Here is a 24,477-nt window from a genome sequence, read left to right as displayed (position 1 = left end):
CTCTAGGGTTTTTCCCTTTACCTTTCCTGAAAATAAGTTACATTCCCATCTTCATTATCTCTGTAGTTTTTCCATCAGAACTTTTTTTGTTTTCCCAAGTGCCACATTAACTATACAGCTTGAACCAGGGACACAAACTGACCACAGCTGAACATAGTGAGATTGTTAACCACATGAAGCTTGCCTGCTACAGTTTCTTCATCCGTACAGTACACAGTTCCTGTCTAACTACGGCAACGGCATACTTATCAACATTTGTCTGCACGGCGGCATGAACTCAGCCTGGGGAGAGATGTAGGGAGGCCTCACGAAACTCATATAGTGCTCATAACTATCCTGAACCAAAAACCTTATTTTGCACACTGCTCTAGGCATTTGTTTTATGACTTCAAAATACACCAGCCCTAACTATAGGAGAAGCACTGCTGGCTTAGTATTATTTACTGGCAGCTTAATCGCTGCCGTAACTAACAGTCTATGACTTAAGCAGGATAAAAGCACAGCAGTCTGGGGTCATTTTTAAATGGACAAGGAACACTCCATCTCACTTTAGCCATGAAGATACTAACTTATTCACAGTCTAAAATAAAACATGATATTCACGTAACAATTTTAAATGATGAAGAACAGGGAAATTATAAAATTATTCAATAAACTTGGCCAAGAAAGCAAAAAGGAACCTTATATGTTAGAAAAATTGTCTTTTAAAAATGGCTGAATTTAAAAGGTTCAGTGCCTTTGAAAGATAACAGTTTTAATAATCTGGAAAATTCCAATATGTATCTGACTATATCACTCCCCAGTGAAGACAGATAAGCAAAGCTGTTACTGAACAAGAATACCTTCCTATTTCACGGACCAGTCATCTGAGTATGACACCAGTTCCTTTTTTCTCTTTTTTATTTTGGGATCTTACTATGCTGCATCCCCACTTTGCTTTTTCTCTCAAAGTGTACTACCTCAGTTCAGTGCAGTTCACCGCAGTTGCTGAGTCGTGTCCGACTCTTTGCGACCTCATGAACCATAGCACACCAGGCCTCCCTGTCCATCACCAACTCCCGGAGTTTACCCAAACTCATCTCCACTGAGTCGGTGATGCCATCCAACCATCTCATCCTCTGTTGTCCGCTTCTCCTCCTGCCCTCAATCTTTCCCAGCATCAGGGTCTTTTCCAATGAGTCAGCTCTTCGCATCAGGTGGCCAAAATATTGGAGTTTCAGCGTCAACATCAGTCCTTCCAATGAACATCCAGGACTCATCTCCTTTAGGATGGACTGGTTGGATCTCCTTGCAGTCCAAGGGACTCTCAAGAGTCTTCTCCAACACCATGGTTCAAAAGCATCAATTCTCCGACACTCATCTTTCTCTACAATCCAACTCCCACATCCATACATGACCACCGGAAAAACCACAGCCTTGACTAGACGGATCTTTGTTGACAAAGTAATGTCTCTGCTTTTTAATATGCTGTCTAGGTTGGTCATAACCTTCCTCCCAAGGAGTAAGTGTCTTTTAATTCCATGGCTGCAATCACCATCTGCAGTGGTTTTGGAGTCCAAAAAATAAAGTCAGCCACTATTTCCACTGTTCCCCCATCAATTTGCTATGAAGTGATGGGACCAGATGCCATGATCTTAGTTTTCTGAATGTTGAGCTTTAAGCCAACTTTTTCACTCTCCTCTTTCACTTTCATCAAGAGGCTCTTTAGTTCCTCTTCACTTTCTGCCATAAGGGTGGTGTCATCTGCATATCTGGGGTTATTGATATATCTCCCAGCAATCTTGATTTCAGCTTGTGCTTCCTCCAGCCCAGCGTTTCTCATCATGTACTCTGCATATAAGTTAAATAAGCAGGGTGACAATATACAGCCTTGATGTACTCCTTTGCCTATCTGGAACCAGTCTGTTGTTCCATGTCCAGTGCTAACTGTTGCCTTCTGACCTGCATACAGGTTTCTCAAGAGGCAGATCAGGTGGTCTGGTATTCCCAACTCTTTCAGAATTTTCCAGTTTACTGTGATCCACACAGTCAAAGGCTTTGGCATAGTCAATAAAGCAGAAATAGATGTTTTTCTGGAACTCTCTTGCTTTTTTGATGATTCAGCTAATGTTGGCAATTTGATCTCTGGTTCCTTTGCCTTTTCTAAAACCAGCTTGAACATCTGGGAGTTCACAGTTCATGTATTGTTGAAGCCTGGCTTGGAGAATTTTGAGCATTACTTTACTAGTGTGTGAGATGAGTGCAATTGTGCGGTCCTTTGCACATTCTTTGGCATTGCCTTTTTTAGGACTGAAATGAAAACTGACCTGTTTCAGTCCTGTGGCCCCTGCTGAGTTTTCCAAATTTGCTGACATATTGAGTGCAGCACTTTCACAGCATCATCTTTTAGGATTTGAAATAGCTCAAATGGAAGTCCATCACCTCCACTAGCTTTGTTCATAGTGATACTACCTCAATGTCTCTTGCATTGGGCAAATTCAACTTTCACAAATAAAAGGGTAAGCATGCATCATGCAGGTAACAAGAGGTGGGCCCTCCCTTTAGAGCAATGAGCCCACTTCCTTCCCCTGGGAGCTTCAAGGCAGTCTCAGCCCCTTCAGACCTTCCACAGTAAATAATACAGCATTGGGTCAGTTCACACCATATCACACTGGACAATTAAAAAAAAACAGTAAATATAAATGTGGCATTAACATCTAATTCTTCTGAACAATCAAAGCAAAAATCTCCATCAATTTATACCTATGAAGTGGTCAGGTCTGCTGGAAACGTCTTGTCTGACTCTCACAGCCTCCTGGGTAGACTGCGTAGGGCTTGGCTGTGAAGAAGCTTCTCCAAGATTCTCTAGCAAAATTTTCATTAAAACTGTTAAGTCGTCTCTACTGAGAGCAACCTAGAAACCAACAATAGGTTACTGTTAATATGAAGTAATAAATGATGCAAAATATCTATGTCTTAGCTTATGGTCTGTCAAATTAACTGTGCATCTAACAAAAAAAAAAAACAAGTAAGTTGGGACCATAAATAGCAGGATGAAAGTATTTTATCTTGTACAGTATTAGACATTACTCCTGTGTGTAAACGTGCTTTTCCTCCACTCATATCCAAGTCCCTGCATCCGGTACTCCCCTCCTCCTGCCGTTACTGTTACTGTGTAACTCATTCTGTTCTGGACCTGTGCTCCTCTCCCCTCTCCCTAGCTCCTCATCTCCATTCTGCTTCTCTCTCTTCTCGTCCAGTACCAGCATCCTCCTCTACCTTGTTTAGTCTCCCCCAAACTCAAACTGAATAGAATGCTGTTCAGTTTCCAGTCTCCATCAAGAAGGAAAAAGACGTGCTCCTGCAAAGTAGTCTCATTCTCCGTACATGCATGTCTGCATATACTTAAATCATTTAACCTATCAAGTAATGCCTCCTAGAACAGTAACAAATGCATCTACATAGAACTGTTAAAAGCCACAACACAGGCCAAGATGAGCATCTTACTAATCTTCAACCTTTATAAAAAGGGGATATGTGACAAAAAAGAAAAAAAAAAAAGCAAGAGATTTTGAGTCAGGTAGATATGTGTCAACTATACCACTCTCAAGGTGTGCTGTTGGCTAAGTTTCTTAGCCTCGTTAACTTATTTCTTAATCTTTAAAATGGGAATATCATCATCTTCCTCATCGGTGGCTGCAGAGCAACATGAAGCTGCTAGGATAAACTAAGATGCTACTGGCTGCTAAGACCCATGAAACCTTTCCATCCTCCCTCCTTTTGTGCATCCCCTGCACATATGGGAGCTTCCCTAGTGGCTCAGAGGCAAAGAATTTGCCTGCCAATGCAGGCAATTCAGGTTCGATCCCTGGGTCAGGAAGATCCCAGGAGAAGGAAACGGCAACCCACTCCAGTATTCTGGCCCGGGAAATCCCATGGACAGAGGAGCCAGGGGGGCTACAGTCCATGGGGTTGTAAGAGTCAGACACGACTCAGCGACTAAATAACAGTAATAACCTACACATATAGAGGTCCCAAAGGCCTTCTTGAAGGACCTGAACCCAAAACCGAACGGGTGCATTCACATCTTTTCTTCTGAACACTGCAGTACCCTGTGCTCCTCAAATTGTGCCCTATCACCAAGGGCAACACCTGATTCCCAGCCTAAATCAAAGTGCGGCAATATTTTAGCATGAGATGATGACCAGGGATTTCTTATTTGCTCCAAGTCCCAGTCCTTAGAAAACAGACATCACTTTAACTCCCCAGAACTTCTTTTTATATTCATTCCCACTTGTGCTACCAACTGAGATATCACAGCCTCCTGAAAAACAGCTAACTTCACCACCTCCTAGTATTTGAAAAGGATCCAATATTAGTTCTGGGATCTAATATGAGCAAGGGAGAATTTAAGAGAACAGTACTATATCCTGGAATAGAACAGTCAATACTCTCAATAAACACATGCTCTTCTTTATATATTTACTCATACTACGGACAGGGATCTCTCATTCCTACAAGCCTCAATTTTAACATCTTCACTAGTAGAACTCGGCTCCTTTGACCCTTCTTGTTTTATCTTAGAACTAACTCTGAAATAGTCACAGATATCAAAACCCACTACACTACTGAATTTTCACTCCTCTTTCACACATTCTGTTTAGTCACTCCCTCTTTCCCTATCCCTTACTGCTTGGCTTCAGCAATTTCAAACACAGGCACACAAGAATCCTAAGGTTCCTACACTTTGGTGACCTTCTTTGACCAGTATCATCTCTTCCTGTGAGGCTACCTACGACCTGCTAACTACAATATTAAAAAATACTGCTGTTTATATGCTTATCAACTAAACATATTCACCTACTGAAAATGTCTGCTTTTCTAATTAAAAGTGTTTCTATACATTAAAAATACTATTTAAGGTGCTTTAGATGTGCTATCTAAATATCACTTTACAGGGACTTGCCTGGATGTTCTGTACTTAAGATTCTATACTTCCAATGCAGGGGGCACAGATTCAGTCCTTGGTTGGGGAACTAGGATCCCGCATGCCATGTAGCACGGTCAAAAAACATTTTTAAATAAAACTTAAATATCACTTTTCTTTTATCATTTGTCTTAAAACTTGAACAGAATCTTCTAAAATTACTAATAATAATCTCAGTAGACTTCCTAGCTTTCAACCTCAGAGTTCTTGCTGGCATCACCAAATATCCCAACTAATAAGAAATAAAGGAAAGTGTGAAAAACTGCAACACCTTCATTTTCAGTTAACAAAGCATTCCCTTTCAAACATTTTATCACTTTCTGATGTACATTAGAACTACGCTGTGATCAATGATAAAAGTCTAGCTAGTGAGCAATTATTTTATACATATACTTACTTGCATAGGTTTTAGTCTTCCTTTTACCTCCATTCCTGGAATTTCCACATACCATGATGCTGCTAAATTCCGCTGTATGTATAAAAGCATGTTGACTGGTTTTAAAATTTCAATGTCATGCTGTGGTAAGTCAGCCTGCAAAATTGTCCTGAAAGATAATTAAGAATTTATTTTATATTTCTAAAATCTACATTTTAAAATGAAGACTATCATCATGTATACCAGTTTCCACACAGCAATTTTCCAAACACTAAAGGTTGCTATCAGAATTCTTTTAGAACATGCTTCTTTCCACAAATCAATCAGAGTAAGTTTATAAAGCAGAGCTACATAACACAAAGCCCATGCAATGCTGATTTCAAAGAAACAAACTGCATGAGTATGACTACTGCTCTATTCACTATCTTTCCCAAAGACTAATAATAGCTACTAACCAATGTCATACAAACAAATGTTACATCCTCCTAACACTTCTCCGAAGGACAAAGAAAGTGATGCTGTACTAAGCCCTGAGGTTTATGCTATTAGTATGTCTCCAAACTCAAAGGGAAAAGCTCACCAAACCTAGAAGTTAAACAAGCATATTGTAATAGTCATTTCTAGCCTGCCAGCCAACAAATATTTGAACCACCAAATAATTCACTCTTGTCATCCAACAGAGCCAACACATTCCCATTTTGATTTGATAATCCATTAGATATCTTACTGAGAAGTCCTAAATGTGACATGCTTTGGAAATGAGAAATAAATCTTAAATTTTATTATATTTTTAAGAAGACTTTGTCTATATACAGCTATGTGCAAAGCAAATAAATAAATATCTAAATTAAGTATTAACCATAATCTTATAATAGGAAATTTTTATAGAGTAAAAAAACACATCACAAATTTAGTAAGACAAAGTATAGATTTTATGAGGTCCATCACTATCAACCACTAACCAAAAACCAATGGTCAAAGTTTAATGATTAGAAGAAATAAGGACTATGAACCATGAACCACTAGAGTGTTTTACCCTGACAATGATTCTATGAAAATTCTATTTCTAGTAAGTAATACGCAGTTGGGGCTTCACTGGTGGCTCAGTGGTAAAGAATCCACCTAAAATGCAGGAGATGCAGGTATCTCCTGGGTAGGGAAGATTCCCTGGAGAAAGAAATGGCAACCCACTCCAGTATTCTTGCCTGGGAAATCCCATGGAGACAGGAGCCTGGTGGGCTATAGCCATGAGATGGAAAAAGAGTCAGACAAAACTTAGCGACTAAACAACAAAATGCAATTGGATTATATATTTATACCTGGACAGCTTTAGCTGAGTGAGTTGGATGTCCATTTTATCAATGACAGGGGGTAGAGAATGATGTCCCCTAGAAACTACATTAAATCGGTTTTCAACTGTTATTAAACCCAGATCTGCTATAATAGCATTAGGTGATACTGAAGACTGAGGAATGATAATAACTGGTGCTTTCAAGTTGATATCCATTAAAAGGCGGAAACTCTTTTCGGCCAAGTCTTTCATGCTGGAAGCAGCTCTTTCTGCAGCCTGGGCCGTAGCTGAGCTCAAAGCTTCTTTGGCAGTTTGAAAATTGTTGAGGAAGTTCTGTGGGAAAATACTGGTATTTAGAGTTCCCCTCAAAACAGGGATTTATTTTTTAAAGGAAAAACTTTAAAAAAGAGAAGCTAAATAAAAGAGGTGATGTAAAAGAGATGTTATTTATGACCGTGTACATGAAATAAAGTTTAGAAAGATACACTCTGAGATAATTAACATGAACAAGAGTCCCTTCACTTTATGTATTTCAGAGTTATTTGTTTATTGACAAATTTTGGTAGCAATTCTTTTGTGTGTGTGTGAAAATAACAATGTTTATTGAGGACTTGCTAAATGCTTTACATGTTTTTGTTTGTTTCATATTTTTAAAAGTTATTTATTTAAATTGGAGGCTAATTACTTTACAATATTGTGGTGGGTTTTGCCATACATTGACATGAAACCTCCCTTTCACTCATTTAAAACCTCCCTTTTACTCATGAATGTTGGCCTTTTTAACCTAAATTTACATAAAAAGATGGGAGGAGAAAGCTTTACAGCTCCCAAAGTAGCTTTGAATCTGTACCCTCTAGGTCATATGAATAAAGTCTAGTTTTAGAAACTAAGGTTTTGCCTGCTTATTTCTGAAGATTTTTTTCTTAAGTGTACTTCAACATGAGCAAAGGTGCTTAAGTGTTTATAATCTTGTTACCACTAATAATAGTCAAAAATTATTTATTTAGAGTAAGATACCATTCATCTCAATTTCAACTAAAAACAGAAAGACTTTTCCCAATAGAGAAAAGAACTGGAAGCAATATTCTTGATGCACATCCATTAATAACACAGATGGCTTATTTAGTTGTTATTTTAACTAAGCCCCCTCCAAATAAATTACTTTTCTGAAAAATAAAACATAGAAATGTGTGATTTGAAAGCTTTGATTAACAGTCCTACTAAAAGAAAGGCATAGGCAAATTAAACTCTTCACTCCATGAAACTTACATGGAAATAAATAATTTAAAGAATTTTATGGCCTTGTTGATGGTAATTATAATCAAAGCTGTAAGTTCCAGTATTAGCCCTTCCAATGCCTGATCATCTCCTTAAAGGATTCTTATAGCTAAACATCTTTTAAGGGTATCTCTCAAAACAACTAACACTGAAAAGCCTTAACTGAAACATCAGAAAGTATTTTCGAACTATGTAACTATGTTAAAGTTAAAGAATGATCCTTCATAGTTGGTTCAAACCAATGATAACAAAAACTCATTTAGTTATCCATCATGTAAAGGATTTCCTTAACTGTAATAATCTGTTCAGCATTTGGGAGTTTATCACACAACCTTATTTAGTAAAGATTTTGACTATCTAGATTCAGATACACAGGCAAAGATATTTAGGCTTCAGTAAGAAATAAATATATTTTTAAAATAAACTTACCAAAAGAGACATGAAGAATTTATGAACATATACAATCTGAATACAACCCACTTTGAGACTAAGTTTGCCATCTACTTTAGACATATCAGCATAGGCCTTTCCTTCTGTGGCATCTGGATAAAGAGTCATTTCAAACCTAAAGACTTCATCTCCCAAAATAGAGACAGCCTAAAAGTATTAAATTAACTCGTTATTACATCAAAAGAGTTGTATCACTGTATTACAAGGTTTCTTATTACAGAGTCCTTGACATATATAGAAGCATCATTTATATCTAAGCTTCAACAAAATACTAGTTAAAAGCATTTAACTTGACAATAACATTTTCCTATTAAAAAACATTTTCTATTAAACATTTAATAGAAATTTTAATAGAAATTATAACATTTTCTATTAAAAAAAGGTTTATCAATGGAGATATCAATCACTTAATTGGTCAAAAATAACTTTAACACATCATCTAGTCTATACACAATGTGAAAGCAGACAATGACCATATTCATGGACAATTCCCAACAAACTGCCTGACACATGACAGATACTACATATGCACTGAACAAATGATTAAAGACATCTCCAGACACAAAAAAACAAAAATGAATTTCAATATTGAAACATATTTTTTTAATTACCTTTTTGTGAATGGATGTTAAATCAACATTCATAACTATGATATCCTTAAGTCTGGCAAACATGTCGGTCTGCTTTGGCCTCACAGAGACAGAGGCATCCATTCCTGTGGGAAACACAACACTTTTAATCTAAGCCAAATGAACTAATTCAGAGTTATTTAAATTCAATAATATACTACCAAGATAGAGAACAGATAAAATTACCATTAGACATATGTAAAGTAACAACTTAGTTTTTAATAGTTTTTAAAAAATTTTTGGCTGCTGCCATGTGGCATGTCAGACCTCAGTTCTCCAGCCAGGGATCAAACCAGCTCCCCCTGCGCTGGAAGCACAGAATCTTAACCACTGGACCACCAGGGACGTTCCAAAGGTGACAACTACTTTGTATGAGATACCTAATAAATATTATAATATCTTTAAGTGCTAGAAGCATCTCACCCATAAAATTTGTGAAAATTTTAAAACAGAAGTAATCGAATTTCAAAGACAATTAATCACAGGTCTTCAAACACAAGTATCCTGGGCGTTGGCATGATCAGAATCGGTCATTTAGGACAACAGCTAACATATGTTGAACATTTTATAAACATTATATAATGAAAACTATTAATCTGAAAACTAAGAATAGATATCATTTGATGAATAAATACTATTCGTTCTACAATAAACTGTAGCCAAAACACAACTTCTCTCCAAAAATGTTTGTCATTTTCATGATTTCTAAAGGCATGATTTTTAAATACTTCTCAAAGTGAATCCGAGAATGGCTACAGCTCAGCCCCAATAATGAACCTAGATCTTTACCACGCTACCCATAAACAGATCCTTAGTAGTATTTGCTGAATGGAACTGATTTTCTAACCCCTGTTAACTGCTTATTACGTACATGACAGGCATTTTTCTTAATATATGCAAATATGCAAACTTAATCCTCACAACAATCCCACGAGCAATTATTATAACAGTGTCCATTTTATAGAAGAGGAAACTCAGGCATGGACACATAAATTAACTTGCTCAAGGTCAACCAGTCAGTTTTAGGGCAAAATTTGAACGCTGACAGCCTGTTCCAGAATCCATGGTAAAATCTGAACTCCTCTTTCTATCAGGCTGATGATGAGTAAAGCTTATAAAATCTCTTTTAGAAACCTCTTTTAATGATGTTATATATGCACAAAAGGCAAGGGCAACAGGACAATGACATTTTCTTTACTTGGTGAGATGTTACGCTATTCATTTCTCAATTTAAAATCATATTATTCTGCAAATGCAAACAGAACATGAGACTAAATCTTAGACTTATTCTGAAAAAAATTTTTAAATATAAGAAATGTCTTGTATCAGTCATGAATCATAACAAATTTACTTCTAACATTTCAAAGCATATCTCTGAAAAGTTTGCAGGCGTCTTCAATATAAATAAATCCAAAGATGACTCATGATGACCTAGAGGGGTGGGAAGGTGGGGGGGAGGTTCAAGAGGGAGGGGATATATGTATACATATGGCTCAGATGGTAAAGAATCTGCCTGCCAATGCAAGAGACCCAGATTCAATCCCTGAGCTGGGAAGATCCTCTGGAGAAGGAAATGGCAACCCACTCCAGTACTGTTGCCTGGGAAATCCCATGGACACAGGAGACTGCCAGGCTACAGTCCAGGGGGTCACAAAGAGTCCAATGTAACTAAGCAACTAACACACTCACTTTTTATAGCTCATTCACTTTTTTTTTTTTTAAATGACTGTGCTGGGTCTTCACTGCTGCACGCAGGCTTTTTTCTAGTTGCGTTGACTAGGGGCTACTCTTCTTTGTGATGCTAGGGCTTCTCGTTGTAGTGGCTTCTCTTGTTGCGACGCATGGGCTCGACAGTGCACGGGTTTCAGTAGTTCTGGTGCAAGGGCTCAGTAGCTGTGGTTCCCGTGCTCCAGAGTACAGGCTCAACAGTTGTGGTACATGATTAGTTGCTCCACAGCATGTGCTATCTTCCTGGAACAGGGGTAGAACCCATGTCTCTTGCACTGGCAGGCTAATTCTTTACCACTGAGTCACCAGGGAAGCCTACTGATTCACTTTTTTGTACAGCAGAAATTAACACAACATTGTAAAGCAACTATACTCCAATAAAATATTTTAAAAATAAATAAATAGGGCTTCCCTGGTGGTTCAGCAGTAAAGAATCTGCCTGCAATGCAGGAGATGCGCACGGGAAACGGGTTTGATCCCTGGTTCGGGAAGATCCCCTAGAGAAAGAAATGGCAACCCACTCTAGTATTCTTGCCTGGGTAATCCCATGGACAGAGGAGCCTGGCAGGCTACAGTCCATGAGGTCCCAAAAGAGTCAGATGCAACTAAGCAACTAAACAACAAATACATAATAAAGTTTACCATTTAAAAAATAAATAAATGGAAAGTCATACCATGCTAATGAATGAGAAAACTCAATATCGTTAAGATATCAATTCTCCCTAAATTGGTCTACAGATGCAATGCAATCCCAAGTAAAATACTACAAGGCTAAGAAGAAAAAAAAAAATACTACAAAGCTTTTTGTTGAAATTGGCTGCTGTCCTTGAAGTCGCTAAGTCATGTTCAAATCTTTGTGACCCCATCAACTGCTGCACACCAGACTCCTCTGTCCTACACTATCTCCTGGAATTTGCTCAAATTCATGTCCATTGAGTCTATCTAACCATCTCATCCTCTGCCGTCTCCTATTCTTTTTGCCTTCAATCTTTCCCAGCATCAGGGTCTTTTCCATGAGTCAGCTCTTCACATCAGGTGGTCAAAATATTGGAGCTTCAGCTTCAGCATCAGTCCTTCCAATGAATATTCAGAGTTGATTTCCTTTAGAATGAACTGGTTTGATCTCCTTGCAATCCAAGGAACTCTCAAGAGTCTTCTTCAACATCACAGTTCAAAAGCATCAATTCTTCAGCACTCAGCTTTCTTCACGGTCCAACTCTCACAACTGTGAAGTTGGAAAGCTAATGGTAAAATTTACATGGAAATACAAAGAATGTGGAATAGCCAATCAGATGAGAGGAAAAATATAATTTTACTGTTACTGAAATCTTAGGGGAAAAAAAAAAAAGACAAGCCATGAGAAATCTACCATGCAACAAGCTCATTCTTCCTGAAGGTCTACATAAAGAAACAAAAATACCTACACCAAGGAAGAACTACTTACCATGTATTCTAATATCAGCAATGTTACACTTCTGATCACAGACAAAAACATTAAATGCATTTAATTTAGCGGTGACCTTTAAATCAAACACATCGTCTTGAGAAGAGGTGCTGGATACTGAAAAGTAACAAAATCCTTGTGATCAGGATCAAAATGTAAAGATGATATAGCACATAAACTAATCTCAAATTCACTAGAAGTACAATATGAACTGTGAAGAACCAAAAAGGTGTCCATTAAGACTATACATAATTAATATTATTTTTAAATCAATTTTCAAATGCCAATCAGACAAAAACTGGCATTTTTCCATCCAAATTAAAAATAAAGGCAACCTTTATTAGCACCTGGTAAGTTCAATTTTGTTAGATGGAAAACTTTACTATAACTTTTCTTCTAGGAAAAAAAGAAAAATCCCTATAATAGAATCTAGGATCCCATTAGAAATAAATTTTGATTTGGAACTTCTTTTCACATCATATATTAGATCAAAGAAAAATATTTCATGAAAAACTGAAATGGTAAATTAGTAAAAATATGTATTATTAACTGTGACACATACATGTTATTAACTATACAGCCAATTTCTCTAGATTGCATTCTGTTTCTCCATGAAGAATCCTAAGATAAAATGTGTTAAGAAATGAACATAAAGAGCTAAAGTTAAGGAACAAAAAGTTACTTTATAACATGTATTGGTGTCTGTGTACATGTGTCTAAGAATAACAATCAAATGGATTCCCTTAATCTATTTTAGTTCAAGTCCTGATTGATAAATATAAGATATAATTTCCTAGAGATGTGTCTTGACTGAAGGAAACAACGTTTCTTATAAAACTGTAAAAGTATGGGGACATCAATCCTTAATCACCAAGATGATAAAAGAGTTTGTTTTTTTTTTTTCCCTTAAAATTTAAAGTAGCATAATCAAAGCATAAAAAACAGCTACACAGCATAACTAGAATATTGTTTCTTTGGATTAGGATTTTTTTTTATAGTTTATTGTGAGCTTAAATATTCCCTGTATCAGATCTAATATTACTAACAGCTTTATACTTTAAAGATGCCAGTAATATAGATATAATGCAAACAGATAATGGTTTGAAAATTAAATGACCAGATGTTAGATACTCACATCATATGATATGAAAGAAAAATAATTAAAATAATATTTGACTTAAAAATAAGCACATGTTCACTCAGGCTACACTACATCTAACATTTTCAGGGCACAAGTCACGGCATGTGCCCATACCTCTATGTGACTTAAATACAGTTTTGGTTAGAAACCAAAGTGAGCATGTCTCTTCCACGAGATTATTCCTTTTGTGTCTTGCGAAGCCTAAACCTGTTGAGTACCAGGTAGTTTTACCTGACTGAAATGGGCCTTTGTTACTAAGCATGACAGTGATCATACTTTAATTTCTTCCTTTCTCACTTTCACTAGAATGAAGGCTATGGGTACATCAATACAAAGTATATACGACTTTATTTTATGAAAAAGCAAGGCAGTGAAATCAAATATAAATACATGATTAATATTAAACACTTATTTAAAATCTCTCACTAAATTTATATCAATACCATAAGAGTAAAATCCGCTTTCTTTTGAAACCAACATAATCTGTTAAAGCACTGGAAACATTAAGGTGCTAAATGGTCATCTTATCTTAAAAATACAAGTTATTCAGTTCAGTTCAGTTATTACATATGATTATTAAAGTTCAGGTAGAAAGTATGAGACCATGACTCAAAAGTTAATACCAGTTTTGGCAATGATACTTCTGGACTCCCCCATAAGTGGTTTCAGCTCCGAGTCCTTCTTAGAAGGTTCAGAGGATGGAACGGCAGAGGACAAAAAATCCATGAAGGACAGTAAAGCTTCCAAATGAAGAACTAAGTCTAAAGATGAAAATGAAACCTAAGATAATGAACAATTAGAGAGGCAAATTTCAGATATAGAAACATTTTTATGTCAAACTTCAACATATACAAGTAGCCCAAGAATAGTTCAACCAAGGACCTTTTTTATTTGAGAAAAAATTCACTATTACTTTGTTAATCCTTTACCAGACAATAAACTAACACTGCTAACTTCCACACATGACCATACTTCTAACCTCAACAGAACTTAAAAGGTTTTAAGTAAAGATTTAGGAAGTATTATCAGCCTTAGCTCAGTCCCCTTACAGATGGTTCCAAGAGCAATGTCTGTACTGAGCCATACTTTCTGCCTGACCCTTAATTTTTTTCTAATCCTAAAGTCGTTAACAATTTAAGTGCTTAATGCTTCCATTAATAGGACGTCAAATAAGAGTTGTGAATAAAATTCCCTTAAAAATGTATTATTTTGTCCTCAACAAGGAATCATTAATTTTTACCTGGGAAACAAATAGTCTTTTAGGAAATCAAATAAACTTTTGTAATAATTTTATCTCAGCTCTATATTCATTTCTCCCATCTACAAGATTAGATCTATTATTATTACCACTCTTACTCTAATTTTAGAACTCACAATCTTATAGCTAAAGATGGCTTTGAAGCTATATTCAATCATTAACATATACCCCAACCTTACAGTGAGTTAGAAAAGACATACCTCAAGTGTTTGTTTGGTATTGTCATGAATAGTTTTAAATTCTGGTCCATCAATGTCTGCCTACAAATAATGGAGGATGAAATCACCAGGTTGGAAACAATAAAAATTCACACATTGCAATATATATATATACACATAGTCTTTACTTTTCAAAGCATGCTATGAAAACACTATAAAAATATTTTTAAAAGCAAGAAAGAATATGCCAAAAACACAACCACATAAGTAATTCTCACATTCTGTAAAAGCAAAAACCCAAACTAGGAGGAAATGCTAAAGGTAGGGAAAATGCTAGTGCATCTGGATTATATTTTGCTTCAAATTACAATGGAAGTTTGTGTACTTCCACTTATTCAAAAACATACAATTAACTCTGAAGGTTACTGAAATGACCCAAGACCATCAGATGCTTGCATAATGCACTATAATCAACCAGTTTTAGAATAAAAAATTTTAGGGGAAAAAACTGAGATATTAAATATGGGGGAACTACATAACTTTCATACATTCAAATAATAACGAATTTTAGAAATGAAACGAGGTACCTTTGTCAATAACATTTTCAGAAGGGGTTCATCTGTTACATTGGAAGAGTTAATAATGTGAAGAGGTCCTCCTTTAGAGTCTAAAAGAGAAAGAGAGATCATTAAGTCTTTCGGATGTTTCAAATATATTAAAAACAGATCAGCCAGATACACAACATACACATTTCTCAAACCTCAAGAGTTGGGTGGTGTGGTGGGTAAGAATCCACCTGCCAGTGTAGAGGACACAGGTTCCATCCCTGGTCCGGGAAGATTTCACAACGCTACGGAGCAACTAAAGCCTGTGTGCCCTAGGGCACTTGAGTTACAACTACTGAGCCTATGTGAGGCAACTACTGAAGCCTGTGTGCGCGAGAGCCCGCACCCCACAACTACTGAGCCTGCGGGCTGCGATTACTGAAGCCCTTGAACCTAGAGGCTGTGCTCTGCAACAAGAGAAGCCACCACAAGAAGTCCCACGCACCAGAAGAAAGAGGAGGCCCAGCCCACCCCAACCAGAGAAAGCACATGCAAAGCAATGCAGACCCAGCACAGACAAAAATAAATACTGAAAATTAATTTTTAAAGAACTCAAGAGTTGTATGCTAAAAATGGTGACTTTTACTATATGTAATCATATCTCAGTAAAACTGACTTTGAAATAAAATCCAAGATACTCCACAAAGACAAAAAACCCAGCACTGGCCAATTACAAATGATATATTTGGTACTACTGGTATTACTTATTTCAACAAATAAGAATACATTAAAGAACAAAACTATAAAATACTTAAACTAGGGATTATTCTCAATACAAGTCTGCTTTACTTAAAGTGACCCCATAGAATTCCAATGAACTTTAAACACCCGTATTCACTTTAAAAGTTACTTTGGTGCAATTTAGAAAGTGAATTTGAAAGGCTGAAGAGACTACAGAAGAATGCTAAATTTTTTCCTCTATATATTTCTGTATTGCTTGTTATTTTTTACAAGTATATATTAATATTATTAAACACAAAATATACTGCTGTAATTTAAAAATACATTTAAAAATCAAACAAAAAATTTACTTTCTAGTAAACTAACTCACCTTTCAAAACGGGTCCCTGGGCTGTATACCTGAGTATTGTACTTGGGTTGTGATTTCCTAATATGTCAGTTCACAGAGAACAGTTATAATGTTGCCTTTTACAAGTTCTGAAGTGTTTTGTATAGACACTGGAGACATAGGCCTCATTCTCTTTTAGATATACTCTACTTTGTGCTAAATATTTAGATATAGATTTACTTTATAATCAATTACTACACAGATAATGAATTTTTAATTTTTAAATATAAAATTACTTTCTATTAAATGTAATAAATTTAAACTAATTAAATAATTACAGTGACACTAATAGATATGCTTAAAGTTTATAAAAAGGTAGGGACCTCTGCCTATTACATGTACAATTTACAGAGACTATACTTCATACTTACCAGTGAACTCAAAGCATCGCATACTAATCTTTTTTAGATAAGCTTCAGCAGTCAGGTCATAGGCTTTAATTCTAGCTTCCAGTCCAAGCTGCAGGACATTTAGTTCATGTAAAGGTCTTCCTTTCTTTTCTGCTTTTTCCATCAAAGTAATCACAACCTAGAAAAAGATATCAGTATTACCACAAACTATTTCACTAATATACAATGAAGATAAGTTAACAATTTAATAACCATCCAGAGTGACATAATAAAAAATTCACACAATGTGCACTTCTATTTGTGTCTGGAAATTGCCTAGGATTATTTACTTTGGAAGGCACACTTACCTGTTCAGACTTTTAAAGCACAGCCAATATATTCTAGTGGATTTCAAGACAGCTATGAAAAAAAAAAAGTGGTTCTGCCTAATTCCCAGTAGTCCTAGTCTGATGGATGGTGTCAGACTAAATCTCAAAGTCTGGGATATACAGTCAATTTCTAAACTACTCCTAAGGCAAGGTTTCTCAGCCTTGGCACCAATGACATGTGGGGCTGATCATCCTTTCCAGGGAGGAGCAGTCCCAAGCACTAGAGACTGTTCAGTGGCCTCACCAGCCTCTGCCCACTGGCTGCCAGTAGGCTCCTCTCTCTGGATGGCAACAACCCAAAATCTCTCCAGATGATGCCTATTATCGGCAAACTGCTTCCTCCCACCCTAATCACTGTCCTCTCAAAGACAACTGTAATTACAAGTATCACAAATGATATTAAAAAGGATTTATGGGTTTTTCTATGTACATATGTTAATGAAGCCCATTTGCAAACAGAATGATTCATCTATCAATGTTTCAACTATTAAAGCTTAAAAATCTTCAATAACTCTTAACATCACCAGAAAAACAGCAGAGGTTTAACATTAAGGAAGTTTGTTTCAAAGCATATATTTCAGATTTTAAAAGTAGCATTCATTTGTTTAAAATTTTATTATGCTTAACTCAGAGACAGAATATAACCTCTACACAAGTCTTTAACGATGAAAGGATTTTCAGAGGAAATGTTTTTCTTCCAAGTCCCTCTATGTGTGACGCTTTCGCACATATAAACATGTTTACATCTGGTTCCTCTCTCTACCCTGTCCCAGTCCCCTTCCTGAATCCTGTTTCTCAGACTCCATTTTATTATTCTTTAAAAACGCAACCCAAATCTCACTTCCTCCAGGATATCTTCCCTGATGTTCTCAGACTGCTTAGATGCCCTCTTCCCACTATGGGGGCACCAAGGATGGAAACCACCTGCCTTGGCTGGGCATGACGGTAACCGCGTGCCTGGACTGTCTCACAACAGAAGGTCTAATAAGGAAAACAGAGCTTCCCCCGGAAACGAATGGAGAGAATTTGGGATAAAAGGAGGGAGGAGATGCCAGTGAACAAACCCGCAAGAATTCAGGCAGGGCCAAAAGGCAGAGAGGGGAGACAAAACATCCAGCCAACTTCCCAGAAGCCCTCACATTGCTATCGACATCGGCCGAGTCACGTGTGCACCATCAGGAAGGACCCTGAGTCACCAAACATCTTTGGTGAGCAAGATGACTGGCCAGAGATAACCCGGAAACTAACCCCATTACCATAAACCCGAGACTGGGAACCATGTGACGAACAGTTCTCCTAGGTTCCCTTATCCTACTGCTCTTGGTCCAGGCATCCTTTCCCAATAGTCTCTTGTGTTGTCAGGATATGTATCTCCTCAGACAATATATTACTGTTAGACAAGAGCCCACTCTGGAACCCTGGAAAGGGTCCCCCATCCTGTAACACTACCATCATTGTCATAAGCTCCCTAGGTACATTTTTAGTGGGAATTTAAAAAATGTAATTAGTGGGAATGTAATTTAATGGGGATATTACAAAAATGTTAACGGTTTTCTTGTTTGAGTTGAGTCTATGCCTTTTACCTTTGTTTCCTTAGCACTTAGCACATGCAATGAGTATTTGTTACATGTGTGAATACAGAAGAGGAAAATTCATTTACTCTTTCCTTAAGAATCTGCAGATGGACAGCAGATTAAAAATAAGATAACATATTTTAAATTTATACACATTTTATTGTATGTATTAATGGTTTCTAAAATTTGCAAAGAATTTTCTCAGTCCTCTTCCTGTCTTTCCTATACAAAACCCAAAGCAAGCCACATTCCATCGGTCCTAAAATCACTTGAAAAGTGTGTTAGAGGGCATACTACCATGTTCTCTATGAAATATTATATCCTCCAAATATAACTCATCTTTAACAAACTCTCAAATTTATAAACATTACATCTATATACAAATTACAAATAGCCTATGTAACATTTTTTTAGTAGAGTAATTCCAAATATCCATTATTTATTCACCTCATTTTATAAAAACAGATGAAAATTACATACCTCTTTAACTTCAAAATTCAACAGCATATTAATGTCTACAGATTTTATTTCTTCCACTCCAGCTGTTGAAGTATCTTGAGAAACATGCACATCTTGTTTTAACGTAGAGATTTCAAGTGGCTCTTTACTTTCACCTAAAGATGTTTAAAAGAAATTCATTTACCTCTATTCACACATTTCCTACATGAATACTCAGTGAGAACTTAGACAAGTACTCCAGACTTGGTGCAAGCATTCAAAATCTACAAATCAGAATTATACAGCCCCAGCCCTTAGGGAGCTCAGTTTAGTAGAAGATACATATAAACACACACATATATAGTACAAACAAAATAAGCAGGCTTCAACTGCTTATTAAATAGACACATTAAACAGACAAATGTTGATAGACTCTATGTAAATGGATAGAAACCACATAACTAGGCAAGACACTGCCATGAGGAGGTCAAGAAAGTCTTAACTGGAGAGTTATCATTCAAGCGGAACTGGAGGATCTCCTCAAACAGAGGAAACATTCTAAGAATAAAATAAGAGGTAGCAGAAAATCACAGAGAAAGAACACATCGGGACAGGTTTTGCAAACAGAATGGAGTTTGATATGGTTAAATCATGAGGTGAATAACAAGAATGCAGCTTTGATAAGAAAAAAAGAAGGGGAAAGTTGAAGCTTCTTGTGCCATACCAAGAACCAAAAGTAAAACCAAATGACTATGGGCTTGTTGTCCTGAAATTCATACCCTGAAACACAACAAAATTTGCTTTCCAAATTATAACACACAACACTAATAACAGCTATCACTTGCTAAGTACTCACCTCTGTGTAGGATGCTGTGCTAACAGATGTACATGGACTAGCGCAGTTAACTCTCGTAACAATACTTTGAAGTAAAAACTTTATTGTTCTCACTTCCCAGATGAGCAAACTGAGGTCCCAACAGACTCAGTACCTTGCTTAGTGTTTTCCATGTGGAAAGCCACTGCTGTTAATTATTACCTTTGAGAAAGCAATACACAGGCCAAGGTTTCTTAACTATCACCTTATTTTAGCACTGTTTCAGGCATAATGAGATCCAGGGGAAATAATTCTAGCAAATATTTTGCTTTTAGAAAACAATTCCTAGAATAGGCAAAGATTTCTTAAATAGAAAACAAAAGCCCTGATCATTTAAAAAATATGTATTAAAGTTCATTCTATTAAACAGAAGGCCCATTAAGAGTGAAAAGGTAAACCACAGATAGAGAGAAATTTCTACACATATACTAACATGTATACATATAGCAAACGTAACCAGCAAAGGGCTGCTATCCAGAATGAATAAATAATTCCCATACACCAATTAGAAAAAAAGACCACACCTTAATAAAAACGGTCAACAGACTTGAATGTGTGCTTAGTCGCTCAGTCGTATTTGACTCTTTGCAACCCTATGGACTGTAGCCTGCCAGGCTCGCCTGTCCATAGAATTTTCCAGGCAACAATTCTGGAGTGGGTTTGCCATTTCCTTCTCCAGGGGATCTTCCCGACCCAGGGATTCAACCTGCATCTCTTTCGTCTCCTGCATTAGCAGGTGGATTCTTTACCACTGAGCCACCTAGGAAGCCCCCATACTACACTTGATCTTAGTCAAAAGGCTGAGAAGACTTGAATGATCATGTCGAAAAAGAGAATATCCAAATAACCAATAAGCATATGAAAAGATCCTCAACTTCATTAGTTACCAAGGAATAAATAAAAACCACAGAGATACCACTATATAACCAACAGAACAGCTAAAATTTACAAGACTGACAATGGCCTTCCTGGTGAGAATGTGAAAAAACTGGAACTCTCATACATAGCTGGTAGCAAAGTAAATTGATTCAACCACTTGGAAAACTGGTCAGTATAACCTGGCATAAGTTACTGAAGCTAAATATAAGCTAACATGTAACCCGGTAATTCTACTCTTAGTTGTATATTCAAAACAAAAAAAGTAATGTAACTGTACCAAAAGATTGAGCAATAACTTTCATAGCAGCTTTACTCATGATAGTCAAAAACTGGAAACAGGAATAAAAGGAACAAACTAGTACTAGATATTCCAACAGATGAATCCCACAAACAAAATGTTGAACGAAAGAAGCCAAAAAAGAATAAGTAATGTTTGTATGATTCCATTTATATGAAATTCAAAAAGAGAGAAAACTGCTCTATCTATGGTATTACAAACTAGAATGGCAGTAAATTCTGGGTAGATCTTAGGGCAGGGTGGGAGTTTGGTACTGACCAGAAAAGAGTGGAGGGCTCTAGGGTGCAGTACTGGAAATGTTTTATATCTTAATCATGGTGATTACACCGGTGTAGCCATATATAAATAAGTTCACTGAATTGTACACTTTACTGTATGTATTAACACACTTGTTAAAAAAAAAGACGCCCCCCTAGTTTTTTCGTTGTGTGTCTGTGTTTGTTGTTATCATTACTGCTGTTTTTGAGATACAACTGACTTAAATTATTGAACCCAAACCCAAAGCTGGTGCCCTGTGACAACCTGGAGGGACACGGTGGGAGGGGGTGCAGGAGGGAGGGGACACATGTATGCCTACGGCCAATTCATGTTGATGTATGGCAATAAGCATCACAATATTGTAAAGTAACTATCCTCCAATTAAAATTTTAAAATACTGTATTAGTTTTAGGTAAAAAAAAAAAAAAACCAAAAACTTTAAAATCGAAAAAAAAATACAGTGATATACCATTTTTCACTCAGCGAATTGGCAAAAATTTTAAAATCTAATAATATGCTGTGTTAGAAAAGGCACAGAAAAACAACCTGACGGGAGTACAAAACACTCACACTCATTTTGCATATAAGCTCTACGAGGTTCAACCGTCAAAACAATAAGTGAAATTAAATGTTATTACATGTACTAATTAAATTATTATTTTAACAAAACTAAACACTCTCTTATCCAGTAGTCCTGGTATTTTACCAACAGATAAACATGTACGTGTAAAAGTGTATGCACTAGAATAATGCAACATAATAAATGTGAAAGACTGAAATAAATCTGACATGTCCATTAATAGGGACTTCATAAATTATGATACTTCAACAGAATTTAATACCAAGCCTCCATTAAAAAGAATGAGTTAGGTCTATACATAGAATATATACAGATATGAACACCAAGATACACTATGTATGTGTTTATGCTGCTAAGTCATGTCAGCTGTGTCCTACTCTTTGCACCCCCATGAACTGCCTGCCAGGCTCCTCCATCATGGGATTCTCCAGGCATGAATACTGGAGTGGGTTACCATGCCCTCTTTTAGGCTATGTGTATACACATACATATAAAACAGCTTAGAAAATAAGTCTGGTCATTACTTTGCCTCAAGTGAAAGGACCACTATATCTAATCATTTAAATTCTCTTGCATTTATATTGCAGTACAATATTTTCAGTATCTTTGTCTAGTGGTAATTTATCAACCACCTCAGTTTTTACACCTATATTACTAGTGTGTGCATGCTCAGTTATGTCCAACTCTTTGAGACCCCATGGAGTACAGCCTACAAGGTTCCTCTGTCCATGGGATTTTCCAAGCAAGAATACTGGATTGGGATGCTATTTCCTTCTCCAGGGAATCTCCCCAATCCAGGGATCGAACCTACATCTCCTGCATTGTCACGTGGATTCTTTACCACTGAGCCTCCAGGGAAGCCCCAGGTATATTACTACTAAATCTTATTTAAAAGTCAGATCGAGTATGCTACACAGCATACTGTCAACTTAAATTTTTTTCTTTCCTATATGTGCAAATTCAAAACTTATTCCAGCAATTCACCACTGATCTGAAACCCTTCTTTCTGGCCTCCTCCTAACTCATGCAACTTAGAAATAACTGACAGTTTGTTTAACTTAAAAGCAAATTGTTGTTTTATTCAATAGTATCTTATTTATTTTCTTGGTAATACAAATCACAGTTGTAAATATGTATTCATTTACTTCATTTTTATTGTCCATCTCCCCTACTAAATTGTAAATAACATATATTATGCCACCTATCGTCAGCCTCTTACCTGTCTCCTGTATTCTTGGTTTTACTTTATTCAAATCTTCAGGAGCCTCACCAAGATTTTCTGCTAGTATTCCAAATAAAAGATTAAGATCTTCTTGATTTAGATTAACCTGTGAAATACAATGTTCCAAGAAAAGATAATTTCATTTTTAATGAAACAATTCTAATACAGAAAATAAATCCTTAGTAACAAAACACTAAGAACCAAATAATCTTAATGCTGACTAAAAAATTATATACTCACTATACACTCAAGTATTTCACTACTTATTTCATGTTAAAAATCTCATTTTCAAAGATAAGACAGTGTCTGAGAAAAACAGTATGATTTATGAGTCAGTATTAGTTTCATCTACTTAATCAATATGATTCTCAGTGAAAGTTAATAATGATTAAAGAAATCAGATCACCTTTTTTTAAGAAGTTAATTTTGGAACATAAGTGCTACTATGCACACATAAGTGCTATTTTTTAAACAATAACAATTTCAATGTAATAGAAAGGCCATCTTCAATATAAAAATATGGTTCATTCAATGCTATAATTATCTTATGGGTACTTAGATATCCCTAAAATAAAAAGTTGTGTATATAATATATAGAAGAAATAGAATTATAATATACTGATACTAATAATTTACAAGTAGATCTCTGCTAATGTGTATATATAACAAATTTAAAAGCTAAAGAACACTTAACTAAAGATTAAATTCTACTAAAAACAATGAAGATACTGTTGGACAATATCACACTGAAATTATTCTTACAATAATCAGTAAAAAAAAAAAAAGTTCATATTTCATTTGGATTTATAATGAGAAAATCTTCAGAGTCTCAACTTTCAATAACAAGGTTTTTTCCACTCATATACTCACATTCATTGACTCAAGATGTCCTTTAATTTCCACAACAGGCACCTTGTGGTACCAAGATGCAGCTAGATTCCGATTTACAAAAAACTCCAAGTTAATTGGGTGCAACAGCTGAATATCAGGATGGGAGATTCCTGGCTGGATCACTGTCCTAATGAGAAATATAATTGATATATATGCATAAACATAGGGGCAAATGCAACATATCATTTAAAAAAACATAAAGTCCAAAGTTGTTGCTCTAAATGCAGATTTGAAACACAATGCTGTTTTAGTGTTTTCTAAACTTGATTTATAGTTAATTTAATCTACAATGCACCAGCACGAACAGATTAAAATACAGCTGACCTTTGGACAACACGGTCCATGGGGTCTA

At 36.1% G+C, this 24,477-nt stretch overlaps 1 protein-coding gene across 2 annotated transcripts in view; it reads right to left on the bottom strand.

The window, feature by feature from the left end:
- VPS13C (vacuolar protein sorting 13 homolog C) overlaps window positions 1-24,477 on the bottom strand; it is a 182,138-nt gene that overhangs the window by 75,306 nt on the left and 82,355 nt on the right. For both annotated transcript variants that reach the window (XM_043471782.1, XM_043471783.1), the window contains exons 34-46: window positions 24,105-24,252; window positions 23,232-23,340; window positions 19,166-19,299; window positions 16,765-16,921; window positions 15,307-15,386; window positions 14,762-14,821; window positions 13,927-14,083; window positions 12,163-12,279; window positions 8,973-9,076; window positions 8,341-8,508; window positions 6,662-6,966; window positions 5,364-5,511; window positions 2,743-2,893 (exon numbers count right to left, since the gene is read on the bottom strand). In XM_043471782.1, the coding sequence (XP_043327717.1) occupies window positions 2,743-2,893; window positions 5,364-5,511; window positions 6,662-6,966; window positions 8,341-8,508; window positions 8,973-9,076; window positions 12,163-12,279; window positions 13,927-14,083; window positions 14,762-14,821; window positions 15,307-15,386; window positions 16,765-16,921; window positions 19,166-19,299; window positions 23,232-23,340; window positions 24,105-24,252 (1,838 nt within the window). The remainder of the gene's footprint in view (window positions 1-2,742; window positions 2,894-5,363; window positions 5,512-6,661; window positions 6,967-8,340; window positions 8,509-8,972; window positions 9,077-12,162; window positions 12,280-13,926; window positions 14,084-14,761; window positions 14,822-15,306; window positions 15,387-16,764; window positions 16,922-19,165; window positions 19,300-23,231; window positions 23,341-24,104; window positions 24,253-24,477) is intronic.

This window comes from Cervus canadensis, chromosome 6 (assembly GCF_019320065.1).
Source record: "Cervus canadensis isolate Bull #8, Minnesota chromosome 6, ASM1932006v1, whole genome shotgun sequence".
Lineage (NCBI taxonomy): Eukaryota > Metazoa > Chordata > Mammalia > Artiodactyla > Cervidae > Cervus > Cervus canadensis.
Note: the sequence above shows the minus strand (reverse complement) of the source record. Positions and strands in the feature narration are given on the sequence as shown.